This window comes from Haliotis rufescens, unplaced genomic scaffold (genome assembly GCF_023055435.1).
Source record: "Haliotis rufescens isolate VD_foot unplaced genomic scaffold, xgHalRufe1.0.p SCAF_20, whole genome shotgun sequence".
NCBI lineage: Eukaryota > Metazoa > Mollusca > Gastropoda > Lepetellida > Haliotidae > Haliotis > Haliotis rufescens.
This window is the reverse complement of record NW_025963891.1, coordinates 2120203-2142544: the sequence shown is the minus strand read 5'-3', so window position 1 is coordinate 2142544 and position 22342 is coordinate 2120203. Positions and strand designations below refer to the sequence as shown.

At 43.0% G+C, this 22342-nt stretch overlaps 2 protein-coding genes across 4 annotated transcripts in view; both read left to right on the top strand.

Moving 5' to 3' along the window:
* Positions 1 to 9294, top strand: part of LOC124142741 (trichohyalin-like) — an 84780-nt gene extending 75486 nt beyond the window's left edge. Inside the window, exon 14 of one of the 2 annotated variants that reach the window (XM_048400736.1) lies at positions 8797 to 9294. In XM_048400736.1, coding sequence (XP_048256693.1) covers positions 8797 to 8952 — 156 coding nt within the window. In that variant the 3' untranslated portion in view covers positions 8953 to 9294. The remainder of the gene's footprint in view (positions 1 to 8796) is intronic. The other variant, XM_048400735.1, reaches the window with a different exon arrangement.
* A 4365-nt stretch (positions 9295 to 13659) lies between these two features.
* LOC125382663 lies at positions 13660 to 21612 on the top strand. Of its 2 annotated transcripts, XR_007222506.1 has the most exons (3): positions 13660 to 19274; positions 20365 to 20419; positions 20585 to 21612. XR_007222506.1 is itself a non-coding variant. In XM_048400734.1 (2 exons), exons 1-2 carry the CDS (start codon positions 19893 to 19895, stop codon positions 21000 to 21002), a joined length of 945 nt encoding a protein of 314 aa, XP_048256691.1. In that variant the 5' UTR covers positions 19873 to 19892; the 3' UTR covers positions 21003 to 21612. The 2 variants fall into 2 exon arrangements, 1 of the variants encoding a protein (XP_048256691.1); XM_048400734.1 differs by lacking the exon at positions 13660 to 19274 and having other exon boundaries at positions 19873 to 20419.
* Positions 21613 to 22342: the final 730 nt, after the last annotated feature.

Sequence of the window (22342 nt, the reverse complement as noted above, 5' to 3'; positions counted from 1 at the left end):
ACCAAAGACATCCATGAAGATGAGAGACCAACACTTAGCAAGGATCAACCAGCAACACCGGAAATGATCCAGAGAAACAACGATATGGTGATGACTGAGAGTGACTGAGGGTCATATTGCTAGTTCAGTAGTTATTTCCCAGGAGAGAGTACATTGCATTATCACAGAGACTTTGGCAGTGTAGACAGTATCAGCTCTTTGGTTTCCCAAACTTCTGATAAAAATGCACCAAGCACAACATGTGTCATGATATCTAGCTCTGTTTGAAGCTGATCCAAAAAGGTTCTTGTAACGATTTGTGACTATGAATCAAACCTGGGTCCAAACAACAATCTGCAAATACAAATCACTCAAGTTCCTCAAGTTTGTCCATTTTTCCAAAAACCACTATCATGTGGTTATTGTACTGACTTGTCACAGTGAAACAGTCAGCTCATATGACTCAGGTGTTTGTGGATATACCTCTATGACATCATATTTTGTTTGTTTGTTGTTAATGCATCACTCAGCATTATTCCAGCTATATGACGTCAGTCTGTAAATAATTGAGTCTGAACCAGACACTCCAGTGATTGACATCATGAGCATCGATCTACACAATTGGAATACAATGGCATGCATCAACCAAGTCAGCAACCTGACCACCCGATCCTGTTAGTTGCCTCTTACAACAAGCGTAGTCGCCTTTTAGGGCAAGCATGGGTTGCTGAAGATCTATTCTACCCCAGATCTTTACGGGTCAACATCATGTCATGTCCATAACAAAATAATTTAACTATTACGCAATTCCTTCTGTGTGAGGTTCAGAACTTATCAATCAACCCTCGTATAGAGGATAATGTAGGCATCAGAGTGTGCAGCCTCCATGGTGTCCCAGACTTGCAGCATATCCTGGGCATTGTCATCACCTTCTGTAATACCTACAACATAGCATTACCATAAGGGTAACAAGATCATTAGTCCTGTACATGGACTGTGGGATATATTTATTTTATCAAAACAAAACCAATCTAGATATACATATATTTTTATCTATCTATACAAAAGCAAGTCTAGCCAGCTCTAGCTACCTCTATTCTGTGAAATGAGCAGCAGGAAAATTATTTGTTTCATTTTAGAGAGAAGAGTATTGTGTAAATATAAGATTTCATAGACTAAATGTTTGTCTAAAAGATCATATGAAATAACTTTCTGATATTTGCAAATGTTGAATTTGGTGATTTCTAGTGCTGAGTGGTGCGTTGAAGCCAGATTATGTCACGTTGCTTCATTTTAAGAACAATACATATGACATCATCATCGATTGTTCATGGCATCACAGACCCGTGAAGATTCCGGGGTAGAACAGGTCTTCAGCAACCCATGCTTGCCGTAAAAGGTGACTATGCTTGTCGTAAAAGGCGACTAACGGGATCTGGTGGTCAGGCTCACTGACTTGGTTGATGCATGTCATCGATCCCAATTGCGTGGATCGATGCTCATGATATCAATCACTGGATTGTCTGGTCCAGACTTGATTTATTTACAGACCGCGTCATATAGCTGGAATATTGCTGAGTGCGGCGTTAAACAACAAACCAACCAACCAACATCATGGCATCACAGAATCATCTGAACAGAAGGTTGACTTCAGAGAAGTGTCTCTGTAGGGCTTACATTTCTTATATGTTTTTCTTCATTCTTCAATGGGCAGTGTGAGTTATATAAAGCAGTCTGCAAGAAACTTCTACTCATGGACTCTATGTCCCTTGTGAATGAAAGCTGAAAGTCTCTCTCCAATGGCTCACTCCATTCATTCATTTGGGACAGATAATCCGTAAATCTGACTTGATTATTGTTTTTTCTCCAACTGTTTCATGTGAACTGGCACATAAATGTGCTGCTTCCAATTACCGTGTGCCTCCTCGGTGCCAGCCCCTGGGCCTGCATCTCTGTGTGTGTCCCTGTGTGTCCCTGTGAGCTGGGGTGGGGGACAAAGCCCAGGGAGGGCCCCAGTAATGTGGAGTGAGATTTAATGGGATCTATATTGTTGAGACCATGCTGGGACTCCAAATTAACAAATTTAGCAGGGCTCTTTTTTCCATCATGTGTCATATATTACATCTGAATGAGGAAGGTGTACATTCCAATCTTGATATGACATGATGTTTGTTCCCATTATGTGAATACTATGCCGTAATATCATCTTGTGAACAAAGCTATAGAAGTTGTAGTAAGATTGGGAGAAATTTGTCCATTTTGCATTTCTTGCTCTCAACAAATCTATCTCATTGTCAAGGAGTTGAACGATTGTAGCAAACAAACACTGTCCAGGATTAGGCTAAATAGGGATGCTTTGTCAGTTTAAGATAAGATAAGATAAGATAATATTTATTGCTGAAACGTTCCATTACGGGACAGATGCAATTTTAAAAGACAAGACATTATGATTTATATATACATATATACAGACATACATAATTTACATTCCTGTAGACACATACAAAAACAAAATAATCAATATTACATATTTTTATACATAAAATGTCAACGGTTGATTATGAGGGGGTATTTATTGTTTGAAATTATAGATGTGGAAACAAATGCAGTTGATATTGACTGCTTCATTATTTGACAGGATGTATTGAAATAATTTGTCTTCATGACTGTGGACATTTACATTTACATTTTGTCTGGATAGTTTTTCAAAGAGTATATTTCTTTCTCGAGTGTGTTTAATACAGTGAAGTAAGTAATGTTTTTCGTTATCAATGGTTGAACATCTAGAGCATAGCCTCTGATGTAGTGGGGTTGGTGGCTTTGTGTGTCTTCCAAGTTCAATATTTAATTTATGGTTACTTAATCTTAGTTAAGAAAAGTGAACTCGATATTTTTTTACTTTACAGTGACTGAGATAGGGTTCTAATTTTATTTCATTTTTAACTATCCTATATGTCCTAAGTTTGTTTCCTGTGCCTCTTGTTGTATTTACATCTTGAAGAGATTCCTTGAAGAGGGAGTTGAATTTAGATTTGATTGTCTCTTTGAATATTGGTGAAAGGAAAGCTGAAATACTCAAATTGTGTTTTCCTAAGAATAGATTTAGCTGGTAAACCCATCCTAATCGTTTTTTCACCAAATATGTACTTTCCGTAAAAGCGTTCTGAAGTATTATGTTTTTGGAAGAACAGACATGGTGATAAAATTTTGCTATTTTGATTAATACTGTGTAGATAAGGGGGTAGAGTCCTAGTTCAGCTCGGCTTGCCCAGTTATGTGTTGTTTTGTTGACACTTAATATGGATTTACACAATTTGAGCTGCAGTTTATGCATCTCAATTTCAAGGGGTAGTGTTTTTTAAATAATAAAAAATAAACCTTTTTTTGTAAAGAAAAATCAGTCGATAAAACCCATTCCGAACTCATAAGAAATCTCTGCAAAAAGAAGAGTCCATGTTATATGTGACTGTATTGTAAGCATGTGTTTATGAATCACTATCAAATAGTGATGATACCAGGTGTTCTAAAAAATGGTGAGCTTCTCCTGCCTCACTGGTGGCACCCATCACAAACACATGCAAAGGCAAATCAATTTACCTGAAAAAAAACCCCATGGATATATAATGTTATATAAAAAGATAACAAGTTTCTTGATATTTTCTGTACCTTACCTGTAAGAATATGAGTTCTTATGATATAAACACGATACCTTACAATAATTAACAACAATGTAAGAGTATGAACAGTATAGACAACCACATAATTATTAACCACAGTACAAGGACATATATATAACCTCAGAGAGTCATAAGGTACGTTATTATGATGTATACACTATAGCTAATCTCATAGCGTAATAAACTACCTTAAAACTCCACCTGACGAATTCTTAGAAGATTATTTGCACATTAGACTGTGGTGACATTTAGGTGAGATTTTCTTAATCGTATTTAATCACCACAAACCATAATCTAAGGATCAAGGACATAGAAATTGCTTGAAGGGTTTGGGCTGGTATTCCAACCGACGCCATTGAGGTATGACACGGGTATTGTGATCCTTTCACTGTATGTCGGCCTTGTGTGTAAACACGACATCATCAGTTTCTCATCTCCTCAGTCTGCTAAGCCAGCGCTGTTATAGATTCACATTTAAAGATGAGGCTGAGGTAGAAATTGCTCTTTGATGTTGTGTGTGAGCGGTGTGATAATACCCATGTCAACACCCAGCATACAGGCAGAGGTTCTCCACTCCGGGGCCCCACTGCACTCACTTGTCTGTGGGTGACAAGTTCAGTTTTAGTAACATTTAAACAGTGGGGAGGGCTGACTATATAGCCTTGCTCCAAGGCTATACTGAAAGAAAAGTCCATGGATGTGTCGTAAGTTTATCCTCCTAAGAAGCAAGTCTAGATATTGGGACAGTATAGCCTCTAAGGACTCCAGTCTCTTTTAGGGATAACTTGTTCTTATTGTTTACATAATCTAGAAATTATGATTTGAACTAATTAGTATTGCCTTAGAGACTTGTGCAAGTGTAGGCTGACTGCATTGTTGCCTGTATTGCTATCAGTAATGCTGGCATCATGTAACAAGTGTGGTGTGGATGGTGACTGTTTGATTGAGGTTTCTCAATATAGCATGTCTGTCACATGCAGGTGTAATTAAATTGTCAGTGTTTCCAAGTGCTCACACTCCATTAACGTTATAAGTTTTTTTAACATCCTTTGTCATGGAATACGGATAACACCTTCAGAGGGCGGCCTGTTTTAATTTCAGGCAAAAATACTCGAACTGCATACAGGGACAATATTTTAAGTCATTACTTCTCGTTTGTTGTCTTTGTTCAAGGTTTGGCTGGGGAAGCTGCATTGTCAGTCGTGTATCTGGTGTATTCTACACTTTTATTTAATCAGGGTTAAACAGTTTACTTGATGCAGATGCAGGGCATGATTAGAAACACTTTTCACTTGAAATCTCTTTGCTCCAAACAACAATAAACAGTAGATAAAAGAATATTTCTCCCCCCCCCCCCCCAGCATAGTCATCATCTGGTCTGTCTTTCAGTCCGTCTGTATTTCGTCTCCAGAAAGTAACTTGAGAACCGTGCAAGAGTTTTCATCCAAACTTGTGCCTTTTACTATTTTTGAATTTTTAAAATTTTTCCTTTTTTCTTGATTCCACGTTAGACTTAGCTGAAACGAAGGTAGGAGTCATTTACCTCTGTTTAGGTTTCATTTCCTGAGCAGAACTTAAAAAACCTAGTCAACATTTTTCATTCAAACATGTATTAATCAGGGGCTGAAGTGGTGCCTTTTGCAATTTTGGAAATTTTGGAGAAAAAACATTTCCTGTTTCCATGGCAACAAGGTTGACTTTGACTCTGTTGATAGTTGTGTGTTTATCCGGACCATTTCTCTGAAACTAATTGCAACTCTTTCTTGAAACATTGTACACAAGGACCAGGTTGTCTACTGGTGCCTTTTCCTTTAAAGGGATTTTTATAATCTAGAATTTTTCTGTTTCCATGGCAACAAGTTTGAATTTGACCATACCTCTGAAACAAGTAGTCTTTCATGAAACATTGCACACACAAAGACCAGGTTGTGAAGAGGTGCTTTTTGCTATTTAGGGGCGTTTAGAATTTATATTTTTTTCATTTCCATGTCACCATGTTTGACTTTGACTCATATTGGTTCATATTGATGTGTACCTGACTTAGAAATACGAAGTTTCATCTCCCAATTCCATGGTATTGCTTTGATAGCTCAACAACTACTCTTGTATACGGACAGACAGATTAGATAGAAATTCTCTCATCAATTTGGACTTAAAGTAACAGTCAGACGACTTGTTCTTTCGAATTTGTGGGGGCCGGGGGGATTTGTCATCTTTTGATGACTTTTGTCTTTTTATGAATCCACTTAATAAATCTCTTATATTGTCCCTCTGCCACTGTACCTGGTGTGATGTCTCTGTACCTGTGTGTTGTAACTGCCCCTGTACCTGTGTGTTGTAACTGCCCCTGTACCTGTGTGTTGTAACTGCCCCTGTACCTGTGTGTTGTACCTGTGTGTTGTACCTGCCCCTGTACCTGTGTGTTGTAACTGCCCCTGTACCTGTGTGTTGTAACTGCCCCTGTACCTGTGTGTTGTAACTGCCCCTGTACCTGTGTGTTGTAACTGCCCCTGTACCTGTGTGTTGTACCTGTGTGTTGTAACTGCCCCTGTACCTGTGTGTTGTAACTGCCCCTGTACCTGTGTGTTGTACCTGCCCCTGTACCTGTGTGTTGTACCTGCCCCTGTACCTGTGTTGTCACTGCCCCTGTACCTGTGTGTTGTAACTGCCCCTGTACCTGTGTGTTGTACCTGCCCCTGTACCTGTTTGTTGTACCTGCCCCTGTACCTGTGTGTTGTAACTGCCCCTGTACCTGTGTGTTGTAACTGCCCCTGTACCTGTGTGTTGTACCTGCCCCTGTACCTGTGTGTTGTACCTGCCCCTGTACCTGTTTGTTGTTCCTGCCTCTGTACCTGTGTGTTGTAACTGCCCCTGTACCTGTTTGTTGTACCTGCCCCTGTACCTGTGTGTTGTACCTGCCCCTGTACCTGTTTGTTGTACCTGCCTCTGTACATGTGTGTTGTACCTGCCCCTGTACCTGTGTGTTGTACCTGCCCCTGTACCTGTTTGTTGTTCCTGCCTCTGTACCTGTGTGTTCTACCTGCCCCTGTACCTGTGTGTTGTTCCTGCCCCTGTACCTGTGTGTTGTTCCTGCCCCTGTACCTGTTTGTTGTTCCTGCCCCTGTACCTGTGTGTTGTAACTGCCCCTGTACCTGTGTGTTGTACCTGCCCCTGTACCTGAGTGTTGTAACTGCCCCTGTACCTGTGTGTTGTAACTGCCCCTGTACTTGTGTGTTGTACCTGCCCCTGTACCTGTGTGTTGTACCTGCCCCTCTACCTGTGTGTTGTAACTGCCCCTGTACCTGTGTGTTGTAACTGCCCCTGTACCTGTGTGTTGTACCTGCCCCTCTACCTGTGTGTTGTAACTGCCCCTGTACTTGTGTGTTGTACCTGCCCCTGTACCTGTGTGTTGTAACTGCCCCTGTACCTGTGTGTTGTAACTGCCCCTGTACCTGTGTGTTGTAACTGCCCCTGTACTTGTGTGTTGTACCTGCCCCTGTACCTGTGTGTTGTAACTGCCCCTGTACCTGTGTGTTGTAACTGCCCCTGTACCTGTGTGTTGTAACTGCCCCTGTACCTGTGTGTTGTAACTGCCCCTGTACCTGTGTGTTGTACCTGTGTGTTGTACCTGCCCCTGTACCTGAGTGTTGTAACTGCCCCTGTACCTGTGTGTTGTAACTGCCCCTGTACCTGTGTGTTGTAACTGCCCCTGTACCTGTGTGTTGTAACTGCCCCTGTACCTGTGTGTTGTAACTGCCCCTGTACCTGTGTGTTGTAACTGCCCCTGTACCTGTGTGTTGTACCTGCCTCTGTATCTGTGTTATAACTGCCCCTGTACCTGTGTGTTGTAACTGCCCCTGTACCTGTGTGTTGTAACTGCCCCTGTACCCGTGTGTTGTACCTGCCCCTGTACCTGTGTGTTGTAACTGCCCCTGTACCTGTGTGTTGTAACTGCCCCTGTACCTGTGTGTTGTAACTGCCCCTGTACCTGTGTGTTGTAACTGCCCCTGTACCTGTGTGTTGTAACTGCCCCTGTACCTGTGTGTTGTACCTGCCTCTGTATCTGTGTTATACCTGCCCCTGTACCTGTGTGTTGTAACTGCCCCTGTACCTGTGTGTTGTAACTGCCCCTGTACCTGTGTGTTGTAACTGCCCCTGTACCTGTGTGTTGTAACTGCCCCTGTACCTGTGTGTTGTAACTGCCCCTGTACCTGTGTGTTGTAACTGCCCCTGTACCTGTGTGTTGTAACTGCCCCTGTACCTGTGTGTTGTAACTGCCTCTGTATCTGTGTTATACCTGCCCCTGTACCTGTGTGTTGTACCTGTGTGTTGTACCTGCCTCTGTATCTGTGTTATACCTGCCCCTGTACCTGTGTGTTGTAACTGCCCCTGTACCTGTGTGTTGTAACTGCCCCTGTACCTGTGTGTTGTAACTGCCCCTGTACCTGTGTGTTGTAACTGCCCCTGTACCTGTGTGTTGTAACTGCCCCTGTACCTGTGTGTTGTAACTGCCCCTGTACCTGTGTGTTGTAACTGCCCCTGTACTTGTGTGTTGTACCTGCCTCTGTATCTGTGTTATACCTGCCCCTGTACCTGTGTGTTGTAACTGCCCCTGTACCTGTGTGTTGTAACTGCCCCTGTACCTGTGTGTTGTAACTGCCCCTGTACCTGTGTGTTGTAACTGCCCCTGTACCTGTGTGTTGTAACTGCCCCTGTACCTGTGTGTTGTACCTGCCTCTGTATCTGTGTTATACCTGCCCCTGTACCTGTGTGTTGTAACTGCCCCTGTACCTGTGTGTTGTAACTGCCCCTGTACCTGTGTGTTGTAACTGCCCCTGTACCTGTGTGTTGTAACTGCCCCTGTACCTGTGTGTTGTAACTGCCCCTGTACTTGTGTGTTGTACCTGCCTCTGTATCTGTGTTATACCTGCCCCTGTACCTGTGTGTTGTAACTGCCCCTGTACCTGTGTGTTGTAACTGCCCCTGTACCTGTGTGTTGTAACTGCCCCTGTACCTGTGTGTTGTAACTGCCCCTGTACCTGTGTGTTGTAACTGCCCCTGTACTTGTGTGTTGTTCCTGCCTCTGTACCTGTGTGTTGTACCAGGGTGTGTCTTGACTATTTTCCTCTGTGTTCGGCAGGTACATGCCCAGAGGGAGGAGAGCTACATGAAGCTGCAGAGTCATCGCCAGCATCTGCAGGAGGACAAGTATCTGATGAAGGAACACGAGAAGGAACATCTCCGACTCATCCGCATTGGGGCCAAGACAGATGTGGCCACCTCTGACTTGTACTAGAACACCACACAGACAGGGCCACCTAGAACACCACAGAGACAGGGTCACCAAGAACAGAACACAGGCATGGCTACCTAGAACACCACACAGACAGGACCACTTTGTACTAGAACACCACACAGACAGGACCACATCTGAACTTTGGGTTTTGACAAGGTCCCCTTGACTTTTATTCTTACTTTTGAACATTGATTCATTAATGTGCAACAAATTGTACTGTAGTGTGCAACAAATTGTCCTTAATCTGTAATGTGCAAGATTGGTTGGTTTGTTGTTTAACACCACACTCAGCAGTATTCCAGCTCTATGATGGTGGTCTGGACCAGACAATCCAGTGATTAATATCATGAGCATTGATCCGCGCAATTGGTCAGCGAGCCTGACCACCCGATCCTGTTAGTCGACTCTTACGACAAGCATAGTTGCCTTTTAGGGCAAGCATGGGTTTCTGAAGACCTATTCTACCCTGGATCTTCACGGGTCGTAATGTGCAAGAAGTAAGAATGACTTGATAGGCTTCCTTACACAGACATAGAAATATAACAAGCTGAAGAACATATGTTTACAGTATTGTTTGTTCCCAGTTGGAGGGGCATTGTGTCTATTCTTCCTTGCATCATTATGTAGCTCCCATAGACTGATGTATTGGCCCTGTAGAGGATACCTGATAAAGTATGTATGGTATCCCACAGGCTGGTAGAAGCTCGGGCTGATGAAGCGTTATCCGTATTTGCTATCACTATAAGGGCTAGTACATGTTTGAGTTGAGTATCATGGCTGTGTTTCAGTGTGGAACCCTCCCAGCCCTAGCTTTACCTAGGTTCTGAAACTGGGGGATTAGGCGGGGGTTTTTTGGTAGCCCTTGCCAGCTGGGTTACAGTCATTCAAAACAGTTTGTTGTAGTTTCAGCTCCGATTATATAGGTACACACTGGCACTTACTGTTTTAATGAAAATTATATGAGTGACGGGTGCTACTGGTAGAGCAGGACATGCTTACCTCTTTCGCAAACACCTGGTGTCATCACTGATTTTCAGTGATCCATTTATATGATTCTCATTACCATTTTGCCTTTACGCCTATGGAATCTGTTTCGGCTTTTATTCAAGACTGACTGTTCTCTGGTTATGATGTTTTTAGGTATCATTCTAACAGTAAATTATTATGCTTATGCTTATTACACTGAGACTGTCTGAGTACAAGATACTTACTACCAAGTCTTGACCTAGACCGGCTATGAACACCGTGGGGTATGGTCCTCTGTAAGGAGTTCAGTGGGTCTGTCTGGGGGGGAACAGCAGCTGTTCTTTTATTTTTTCGATTGCATTTGTTTGATTGACACAGCCAAAGACATGTTATACAAACAATATTTTACCATTTAAATTGTGTGCATTTTCAATTTTGCTTGTGTGTGTTCAATTTGAAGTTAGTAGTTTGTTCCTCATGAACATGTTGATGTCATACGAACTACCATTTTACAAGCCGATTCATGTGTTTTTTATATTGCCACTTAGTTTTTTTTCGAGCTTGTTCCATCATTTAGTGTGATGTGGCCTCCCACCTGGTTCAGCTCTCCCTGGTCCGGGGCTGACAGACCGGGTTATGATCATTATTGTTAGTGAACACTTCCTTGCTTAGAACCCAGGCACAACATGGCTGGTAGGTACAGGGTCAGCCATTCAGCTTTCAGATCAGCTGCTACCTAATCCATCTTTTTAATATGCTGCATGCTCCAAGAAAAATCTATTAGAAATTGTTGTGAAAGGTTGCGTTGATAAACTCCTTGATTGGAGAGTGAAAGTGAGTCTTGACCACGCCCACTGTGGCTGCCCCGCCCCCTGTTGTAATGGGGAGTGGAAGAGAGGGGAGCGTCAGGAGGGGGGACCACACACAGAGCTCCGCCATAACTTCCAACTAGCTGTATGGAAAATATTGTCGCCGATTTTATATGAAAGCAGTGTGTTGGGAAGCAGTACGCCTGGGGATGAAAAGACTAAATACAGAAGTCATGCATTAGTAGAATAAACTTTTCAATGGCATGTAAGTGAAGGACTTTATTTTGGCCTTCATTATTGGGTGAAGGGTTGCTTGTTAAAGTGTGCTGTTAACATTGTGAAATGGGAAATTGATAGTGTGGCATTCTGTTGTTGTATTTAATATTGCTGCTACATTAAGGCCACCGATGTTGTAGTGTTGCCATATAATCAACCCATACTATTGTGTGTGTACACATATCGCCAACCTTTGTCACATGTTTCCACAGAGTGAATGCACACAAGAATGGATGCCTGTATGAACAGTTTTCCTTATCATGTAATCCCACATGTATAGTGTCTTTCATATCATGTTATATATCTTCATGTTATGTTACACCATAGCTAGTTCACCTGGGGGTACAAGCTGTGCTATTGAGGCAGATGTATTACCTGTGAGCTCTGCCCTATATATGTGAATACACCCTGGGACTCTACAGGTGGGACATCGGGACCTTCATAATGGCCGACAACAGCTGTAGAGATTGTAAATGTTCTAATGTTATAGAGTTTAATTGTTAAACCTATTTTTTCCCTTTATGTTAAGATATCAGTAGGAACAGATTTTGTAATTGAGATTTTGTAGATAACATGTTCAGAGTTATGTCGTAGTCTGTCTCAGTATTACATTTTACATGATCTATATCAAAATGGTATTTGTTTTTATATCAATATGCATTTTACAACATACCACAGTATTTCTTGTGTTTATTTTGTGTGATATGATGGATTACCTTGCAGCATTTGACAAATTATATTTGCTTCTCAGTGACGATGTTTTTCTGTGTTTTTCTTGTTAGAGAACAGTGTTCTTTTACGAAAGGGTCGGCCGATTATATCACAAGTTTCATGAAACTATTACCCCAACAGATCTGTCATTAAAGATTCCTTTTGGGCTGTTTGAAGTAAACAGACTTTGACTATTAATATGAACAGGAGCTTTAACTTATTTCCTAGCTGTTTGTGCAAACAGGGTTTGGATGAGAAAAGTCTGTAAGGACCAGTGACTTTGGCTCGTGGAATACCGCTTTAACTATCATGTAACTCTGCCGCAGATCATTATTTTGGACTTGTGAAAATAAGAATAATTTCTAACCGAGAATAATCATGAAAGTAATTTGAAATTGAATGTGTTCATGACAATGTAGCGATGGTACTTGTTGTTGCCAGCTTCAGGGGTACAATCAATTGATGCTGTTACAGTTAGGACAGTGTCCAGGAAACGTTCACATCATGTACAGGATATATAGATCTTATACATAGTTTGTTGTCTGAAATGAGAAGAATTTAATTTTTATATCAGCATTTAATGAAACTGTACAGCATTATGAAGTATATCTGTGCTAGTGTGTAGAAGTATGTAGCTTGTGTAGACAGAATATAGTCAGCTAGTGTACAGTGGCCAATGGGCTGTGAATTGGATGGCATATATAACAATGAAATACATCGGCATTGCTTTTTTTACACTCACATCAAGATTTAATAATAATAATGATAATCCGTGTGTCTTGCACTGTTCCATGATGGATTTCATGCTCAAAACTTACCATTATTACAACGTTCAATGGATCTGTGTGCATTCAAATTTCACTCTCAGCTCCCTTGGGAGCCTACAACCAAAGCTACCCGCGAGGGCCAGCAGGTTAACAGTCACATCCTACTGGGTACCCATTCACTGGTGGGTTAACAGTGGCATCCTACTAGGTACCCATTCACTGGTGGGTTAACAGTGGCATCCTACTGGGTACCCATTCACTGGTGGGTTAACAGTGGCATCCTACTGGGTACCCATTCACTGGTGGGTTAACAGTCACATCCTACTGGGTACCCATTCACTAGTGGGTTAACAGTGGCATCCTACTGGGTACCCATTCACTGGTGGGTTAACAGTGGCATCCTACTGGGTACCTATTCACTGGTGGGTTAACAGTGGCATCCTACTGGGTACCCATTCACTGGTGGGTTTACAATGGCATCCTACTGGGTACCCATTTACTGATGGGTTAACAGTGGCATCCTACTGGGTACCCATTCACTGGTGGGTTAACAGTGGCATCCTACTGGGTACCCATTCACTAGTGGGTTTACAATGGCATCCTACTGGGTACCCATTTACTGATGGGTTAACAGTGGCATCCTACTGGGTACCCATTCACTGGTGGGTTAACAGTGGCATCCTACTGGGTACCCATTTACTGATGGGTTAACAGTGGCATCCTACTGGGTACCCATTCACTGGTGGGTTAACAATGGCACCCTACTGGGTACCCATTTACTGATGGGTTAACAGTGGCACCCTACTGGGTACCCATTCACTTGTTTGGTTAACAGTGGCACCCTACTGGGTACCCATTCACTTGTTTGGTTAACAGTGGCACCCTACTGGGTACCCATTTACTGATGGGTTAACAGTGGCACCCTACTGGGTACCCATTCACTGGTGGGTTAACAGTGGCACCCTACTGGGTACCCATTCACTGGTGGGTTAACAATGGCACCCTACTGGGTACCCATTCACTGGTGGGTTAACAGTGGCATCCTACTGGGTACCCATTCACTGGTGGGTTAACAGTGGCATCCTACTGGGTACCCATTCACTGGTGGGTTAACAGTGGCATCCTACTGGGTACCCATTCACTGGTGGGTTAACAGTGGCATCCTACTGGGTACCCATTCACTGGTGGGTTAACAGTGGCATCCTACTGGGTACCCATTCACTGGTGGGTTAACAGTGGCATCCTACTGGGTACCCATTCACTGGTGGGTTAACAGTGGCATCCTACTGGGTACCCATTCACTGGTGGGTTAACAGTGGCATCCTACTTGGTACCCATTCACTTGTTTGGTTAACAGTGGCACCCTACTGGGTACCCATTCACTGGTGGGTTAACAGTGGCATCCTACTGGGTACCCATTCACTGGTGGGTTTACAATGGCACATGTTGACTTCAGTCAATATTCAGTTCCCCTATTCCTCTGTAATGTTGATGTAATAGTGCAACAAGTGTATTGTTATTACTGTAATGACATTTTTGGAAGGTGAGAATGTCCACCAGATTTGTTACAGCTTGAAGTGTTTATTTATCAAAGACGATATTTGACTGAGTTGTTGTGATACTGTTCCTGAGCTATTGTTGATACACAGTTGAAATGTATTGTTTTAGTATGAGAGTTTTAGATGTACCTTATGCCTAGCTCTATTCAGAAAGTATTAATCCTTTTCTCTGAGTCTCCTGCATATTCTGCTTCTACAGCCTAACCACCATGTCGTGGTCTCTGATCAAAGCTGGCCAGGCGACTGGGCTCTCATTATCACAGTTACTGGGCAGAACGGCTATTAGGTGATACTGCATGTTTTCTTGGATAATATATTGTATTAGTTTAATATCAGACCAATGAAAGTTTGTATCTCTCCTTGTGCTGCCATTAAAGAGTTTACATTGTACATTAATGGAAATAAATTCAGGAAGTCTGTCAGATATGTGTTTGTTTCAAATATTGTAAATAGGTAAATTGTTTTGGTTGGTTTGGTGTTTGGTGTGTCAAATTTGGCAAATCTGACACCAAGGACATTAAAAGGTTTGGTGTCAATACCTGTGTGCATTACTGAAGTGAGGACTACTTCCTCCAGGGTAATCTCTATAGTGACCTTGACCTTCACATGGCAGGTTCTACCGGTAGAGCAGGACACGCTAACCGGTTTTGCGAACACCTGGTGTCATTAGAATAAGTAAATAAGGATTTATTGGTGTAGATCTTTTAAAATGTTTCCTCCTTTTTGGGGGACAAGTATATCTCCTCCTAAGTCATTAATGTATTTAACATTTGGAGTGTGCATTACTGTGATATTGTGCATTTCTTCATTTTTTTGTATTTCCAGTTGCTAATCTTGATTGCTCTATATGCAGCCACTTTGGTTGGATTTTGTCAGTTTTGTAAAGAAGTAAATCGTCAATAGTCCGGCTGATTGTTCAAGTCTTATATGTGCATTTGTTCTGCTCATGATATCAACCACAAGTAGTTTGGTGTCAGATGTCATGATTGTGACAGCTGAGTGTTAAGTTGATGATGTATGTATTAGATTGAATGGTAAAGTGAGCCATCAGCCCTGTCATAAGTCCTCTGCCTGAACATGACAATATTATTTTCGACATTTCGGTAACTTCAGGGTCCATGAAGCTGAAACTTCATGCGTGATCCCTGCAGTGGTGTCATGTCAGGTATTGCTCACTGGTGGACATCCTGTCCGGTATGAAACTGTTCGTGCAACACAACAGCCATGTGGAAAATGCCTTCACCAAGCCATGAATTTCTCAACATTTAATAACTGTATGGACAAAGTAACAGGTTAATATTAATGTGTATAGGTTTTAAACATTATTAGTTTTAACTTTGATTTCCCCCAGTTGATCCAGATATTGTTAGATAGAACACTACAACTACCTGGACACAGGGGAGCTGCATTAGCCTACTTACAAGTAGTGAAGGTATTATAACTGCCCCAAGCATGAAGTGATGAAGTGTCTTAAATGGTCACCCACATTGATGCCAAGTAGATGTAGAATCAAAACAATGTTTTCGTTACCAACCCATTTCTGGTGTTGCCTGCCGTGATGCTGTATGAATATCTGTAAAAGTGGAGTAAAATCTAATCACTCACTCACTCTTTACATGACCAATTTTCGCTTTCGGCTGAGTGCTGACATGAGACAGTGATGGTGCTTTGTCCTCCGTGCATCTTCCTGAGGCAAGGAAGTTAGCGGACTGTAAAAGTCCAGTTTTCATCCAAACTGGAACCGGAAGGACACCTTGACCACACACACTCACAGATCTCAGAATGGGGTGTCTGGGTCTGTCACTGATCACAGTTCTCAGGATGGGGTGTCTGGGTCTGTCACTGACCACACACACTCACAGTTCTCAGGATGGGGTGTCTGGGTCTGTCACTAACCACGATCACAGTTCTCAGGATGGGGTGTCTGGGTCTGTCACTGACCACACACACTCACAGTTCTCAGGATGGGGTGTCTGGGTCTGTCACTGACCACACACACTCACAGTTCTCAGGATGGGGTGTCTGGGTCTGTCACTGACCACGATCACAGTTCTCAGGATGGGGTGTCTGGGTCTGTCACTGACCACACACACTCACAGTTCTCAGGATGGGGTGTCTGGATCTGTCACTGACCAGGATCACAGTTCTCAGGATGGGGTGTCTGGGTCTGTCACTGACCACACTCACAGTTCTCAGGATAGGACGTCTGGATCTGTCACTGACCACACTCACAGTTCTCAGGATGAGGTGTCTGGATCTGTCACTGACCACACTCACAGTTCTCAGGATGGGGTGTCTGGATCTGTCACTGACCACACTCACAGTTCTCAGGATGGGGTGTCTGGATCTGTCACTGACCACACTCACAGTTCTCAGGATGGGGTGTCTGGGTCTGTCACTGACCACACTCACAGTTCTCAAGATGAGGTGTCTAGATCTGTCACTGACCACACTCATAGATCTCAGGATGGGGTGTCTGGATATGTCACTGAACACACTCACAGATCTCAGGATGGGATGTCTGGGTCTGTCACTGACAACACTCACAGATCTCAGGATGGGGTGTCTGGATCTGTCACTGACCACACTCACAGTTCTCAGGATGGGGTGTCTGGGTCTGTCACTGACCACACTCACAGAGCTCAGGATGAGGTGTCTGGTTCTGTCACTGACCACACTCACAGATCTCAGGATGGTGGTTTCTTCGTCTGTCACTGACCACGATCACAGATGTCAGAATGGGGTGTCTTGGTCTGTCACTGACCACACACACTCACAGATCTCAGGTAGGGGTGTCTGGGTCTGTCACTGACCACACACACTCACAGTTCTCAGGATGGGGTGTCTGGGTCTGTCACTGACCACACACACTCACAGATCTCAGGATGGGGTGTCTTGGTCTGTCACTGACCACACACTCACAGATCTCAGGATGAGGTGTCTGGGTTTGTCACTGACCACACACTCACAGTTCTCAAGATGGGGTGTCTGGGTCTGTCACTGACCACACACACTCACAGATCTCAGGATGGGGTGTCTTGGTCTGTCACTGACCACACACACTCACAGATCTCACAATAGGGTGTCTGGGTCTGTCACTGACCACACACACTCACAGATCTCAGGATGGGGGTGTCTGGGTCTGTCACTGACCACACACTCACAGATCTCACAATAGGGTGTCTGGGTCTGTCACTGACCACACACACTCACAGATCTCAGGATGGGGGTGTCTGGGTCTGTCACTGACCACACACTCACAGATCTCAGGATGGGGGTGTCTGGGTCTGTCACTGACCACACACACTCACAGATCTCAGGATGGGGTGTCTGGGTCTGTCACTGACCACACACACTCACAGATCTCAGGATGGGGTGTCTGGGTCGGTGTCCAGGGGATGCTGCAGTGTATGTAGGCCAGACTCTATCACATGTCATGTTGGCAACAAGAGCAACAGCTCAAGTGTGATAGGGGTGGTTGTGTGTCAACGGTTTGCCAACAATGGGCAAGTGCGTGCTATTGATGTATTCTCATTACACTTGTCTGATGTGTCTCACCATGCTAAGAATGACTCTCCCATCAGCTGTCCGTCCAACCATTTCCTTGGGTCTACTAATGTCACTTTAATGTGTAGATATCAATACCATCAGCATCACATCCCCACCTTAAAGAGATGATGATGATGCTGATGATGATATCTGCTGTTTCTGTGTCTTGTTACAGTGTGGGAAGCAATTATCTAGTAATTCTGCGTGTTTAACATCAGAGAAAACTGCTTTGTTAACCTTGATTTCCAATATACAATCTGGTTTTACGTTGCTATTAATGTTTGGTAATTCTAGGACATCTGCATGTTTGCATGTGTCTTGAATCTGTATTCTTTAATACAGCAATGTGGCAATCTCTAAATATTATGTAAAACTGTTTATCATCCAAAACTGGCTCCCACAGGAGATGTGGCTTGGGCGAGATCAAGCGTTATTACCCACGTGGTGAATGTCTTTGGCAAACCTCTGATTTCCCTCTTCCGAAATGGTACGGACATGATATAAAGTCAGCTGATAGATAAAGGAAACCGAATCATTTTGATTGCAGAGTCTGGGCCCCAGCAGTGCGAGTGACCGACTGTTGGTCCGATATTCAAAGCACCCCGCTTATGTGACTTTTCAAATTTTCTTATAGGTGTCCTGCTTACAAACATGCCGCTTGAATTACCAAAAGTAAAAGAAATTTTTCCAAAAGGATCTTGAGCGTCGATGCTGTTATGTTTGCAAACACAACTGCAGGCGCATGTTGTTAAATGCATATGCATAGAAATGTCAACAATGCCCATATTTGGGCATATATAAATATTCATGCGCAGCCAGATTTTGCAACCGGTTTCAGTTTGGTCTGTCAACAAACGAAAGTTGTTATGTATTTACTCTTTAATATATTTTTAACATGGGTAATAAGTAAAATACAACATTCATTCTCAGTAGATACCATTTTTATGAAACTTGTGAACTTTCTATGGGTCTGACCGAGCAAAAGCAAGGTCAGATACCACAGGAAGTCCACTCATTTCGTAAAAATGGTATCTAAGGAGAATGAGTGTAGTATTCTCTATATATCTACATTGTAGATATTGCTGCAATCAAATTGCATCACAATGTTTTGCAGACCATTGTGATGTCATTGGTTATTGCTTATTAATGTCTTCAAACTGAAAAAGGTGGAAGAATGATGTTGGATGATAATTAAAATCTCACCCTCGTGTCTTTTGATATCAAATATATCAACACTTGTAGATAAAAGTGCAAAAACTCCTTGGCAAGCCTTCGAGTTTTGCCTCTTTTATCAACTCATGTTGATATATGAAATATCAAAAGACACTCGGATGAGATTATGGATAATGAAGAGTAACATTAAAATTCAGAATATACCGAATATATCAATGACAGTTTGAATTTCTGCCTCTCTGTGCCCTGTGTGAACCTGAGGATTTCATGAGACATGAATGTACACATCACAGGTGTCTCTCTACTATGTTAGGTACTGGCTTCACTATCAGGTACTCCTACAATACCAGGTACTCTTTATGTCAGGTACTCTCCACTATGTCGGGTACTCTACTATGTCAGGTACTTGCTTTGTTATCAGGTACTCTGTACTATGTTGGGTACTCTACTATGTCAGGTACTTGCTTTGTTATCAGGTACTCTCTACTATGTCGGGTACTCTACTATGTCAGGTACTTGCTTTGTTATCAGGTACTCTGTACTATGTCGGGTACTCTACTATGTCAGGTACTTGCTTTGTTATCAGGTACTCTCTACTGTGTTGGGTACTCTACTATGTTGGGTACTTGCTTTGTTATCAGGTACTCTCTACTATGTCGGGTACTCTTCATGTCCGGTACTCCCCACAATGTCAGGCCCTCTCTCTACTATGTTAGGTACTCTCTACTATGTTGGGTACTCCCTACAATGTCAGGCCCTCTCTCTACTATGTCAGGTACCCTCTATACTATGTTAGGTACTCTCTACTATGTTGGGTACTCCCTACAATGTCAGGCCCTCTCTCTACTATGTTAGGTACTCTCTCTACTATGTTGGGTACTCCCTACAATGTCAGGCCCTTTCTCTACTATGTTGGGTACTCCCTACAATGTCAGGCACTCTCTCTACAATGTCAGGCCCTCTCTCTACTATGTTGGGTACTCCCTACAATGTCAGGCACTCTCTCTACTATGTTGGGTACTCCCTACAATGTCAGGCACTCTCTCTACTATGTTGGGTACTCCCTACAATGTCAGGCCCTCTCTCTACTATGTCAGGTACCCTCTATACTATGTTAGGTACTCTCTACTATGTTGGGTACTCCCTACTATGTTAGGTACTCTCTCTACTATGTTGGGTACTCCCTACAATGTCAGGCCCTTTCTCTACTATGTTGGGTACTCCCTACAATGTCAGGCACTCTCTCTACAATGTCAGGCCCTCTCTCTACTATGTTGGGTACTCCCTACAATGTCAGGCCCTTTCTCTACTATGTTGGGTACTCCCTACAATGTCAGGCCCTCTCTCTACAATGTCAGGCCCTCTCTCTACAATGTCAGGCCCTCTCTCTACAATGTCAGGCCCTCTCCCTACAATGTCAGGCCCTTTCTCTACTATGTTGGGTACTCCCTACAATGTCAGGCCCTCTCTCTACAATGTCAGGCCCTCTCTCTACAATGTCAGGCCCTTTCTCTACAATGTCAGGCCCTCTCTCTACAATGTCAGGCCCTCTCTCTACTATGTTAGGTACTCTCTACTATGTTGGGTACTCTACTATGTCAGGTACATGCTTTGTTATCAGGTACTCTCTACTATGTCGGGTACTCTACTATGTCAGGTACTTGCTTTGTTATCAGGTACTCTCTTCTATGTCGGGTACTCTACTATGTCAGGTACTTGCTTTGTTATCGGGTCCTCTCTACTATGTCGGGTACTCTACTATGTCAGGTACTCTTCTATGTCAGGTACTTGCTTCATTATCAGGTACTCTCTATTATGTCAGGTACTTGCTTCATTATCAGGTTCCCCCCCACAATGTCAGGCCCTCTCTCTACTATGTTAGGTACTCCCTACAATGTCAGGCACTCTCTCTACTATGTTGGGTACTCCCTACAATGTCAGGCCCTCTCTCTACTATGTTAGGTACTCTCTACTATGTTGGGTACTCCCTACAATGTCAGGCACTCTCTCTACTATGTTGGGTACTCCCTACAATGTCAGGCACTCTCTCTACTATGTTGGGTACTCCCTACAATGTCAGGCACTCTCTCTACTATGTTAGGTACTCTCTACTATGTTGGGTACTCCCTACAATGTCAGGCACTCTCTCTACTATGTTGGGTACTCCCTACAATGTCAGGCACTCTCTCTACTATGTTGGGTACTCTCTACAATGTCAGGCACTCTCTCTACTATGTTAGGTACTCTCTACTATGTTGGGTACTCCCTACAATGTCAGGCCCTCTCTCTACTATGTTGGGTACTCTCTACTATGTTGGGTACTCCCTACAATGTCAGGCCCTCTCTCTACTATGTTGGGTACTCTCTACTATGTTGGGTACTCCCTACAATGTCAGGCCCTCTCTCTACTATGTTGGGTACTCCCTACAATGTCAGGCCCTCTCTCTACAATGTCAGGCCCTCTCTCTACTATGTTAGGTACTCTCTACTATGTTGGGTACTCCCTACAATGTCAGGCCCTCTCTCTACTATGTTGGACACACTCTATATGTCAGGTACCCCCTACAATGTCAGGCACTCTCTCTACAATGTCTCTCTAAATAAAGTCCGGTACTATACCACCTGCTACAATGTGGGGCACTCTCTCTACAATGCCTCTCTAAATAAAGTCCGGTACTATACCACCTACTACAATGTGGGGCACTATGCCAGGTGCTTGTCCTCATATTGATGGGCTTCACCGTGTATACAGCAATGCTCCAGGTGTTGAGGTCTCTGTGTTTGCAATTACAGGTGTGTTAATAGTCACAGATATGTGTGGATGTTCTGAAAATAAACACTTTCACTGAATCTTGATTTGTCAATGCATATATATTATTGTTTGACACATTTAAGAATAACAACATACAGTACCACTATAAGGGTTTTCCTGTCCGACCATGATGCACGCTTATACCCTATGTTTATTGGAATGGTATGCATATACCAGTATCCTTATCGAATGTTGAGTGGTATATCTACATTGGGCCAAAGCTCATTCAAGGGTCCAAAACAATAATAAAAGCGATGAAACAATTTCCATATTCATAAGAAATCCTTGCTTGTAGCATGTGTTTCTGAATCACTATCAACTGATGATACCAGGTGTTCACAAAAAGGTAAGCGTCTCCTGCCTCACTGTGGTCCCCATCACAAACACATGCAAAGGCAAGTGAATTGTCCACCTTAAAGAAAACACATCGAACAGTCAAAACATTCCATATGAATAATGTCATACTCGAATATAAATAGTTTGTGTCTGAAAGAGTCCAGATAGCATGTGATAATTGGTTTGGCATACAGCCACAATGGCCTTTCGAAAGACCTCCTTCGAGTGTAGTTTATAGAGCGAGTGTAGTTTATAGAGCGTCTTCCCGGTGGTTCGATACCCTGGCAGCGTAAAAGACGTTGGAAGATTGTACTTGTTACCCAGCCTGCTGCTGGCACAAGCGCACACGCATACACACACACCATGCAGGTCACTGTAAAAGTGTATGAACGCGACCTTTAACCTCACAGTTACTTCCCTATTGGATATATA

Coding starts and splice junctions, on each gene's coding strand:
- LOC125382663 (XM_048400734.1), top strand. CDS start 19,893: ATGTTGGGTACTCCCTACTATGTTAGGTACTCTCTCTACTATGTTGGG. Junction 20,420..20,584: donor CGGGTACTCTACTATGTCAG/GTACTTGCTTTG, acceptor CTATTATGTCAG/GTACTTGCTTCATTATCAGG.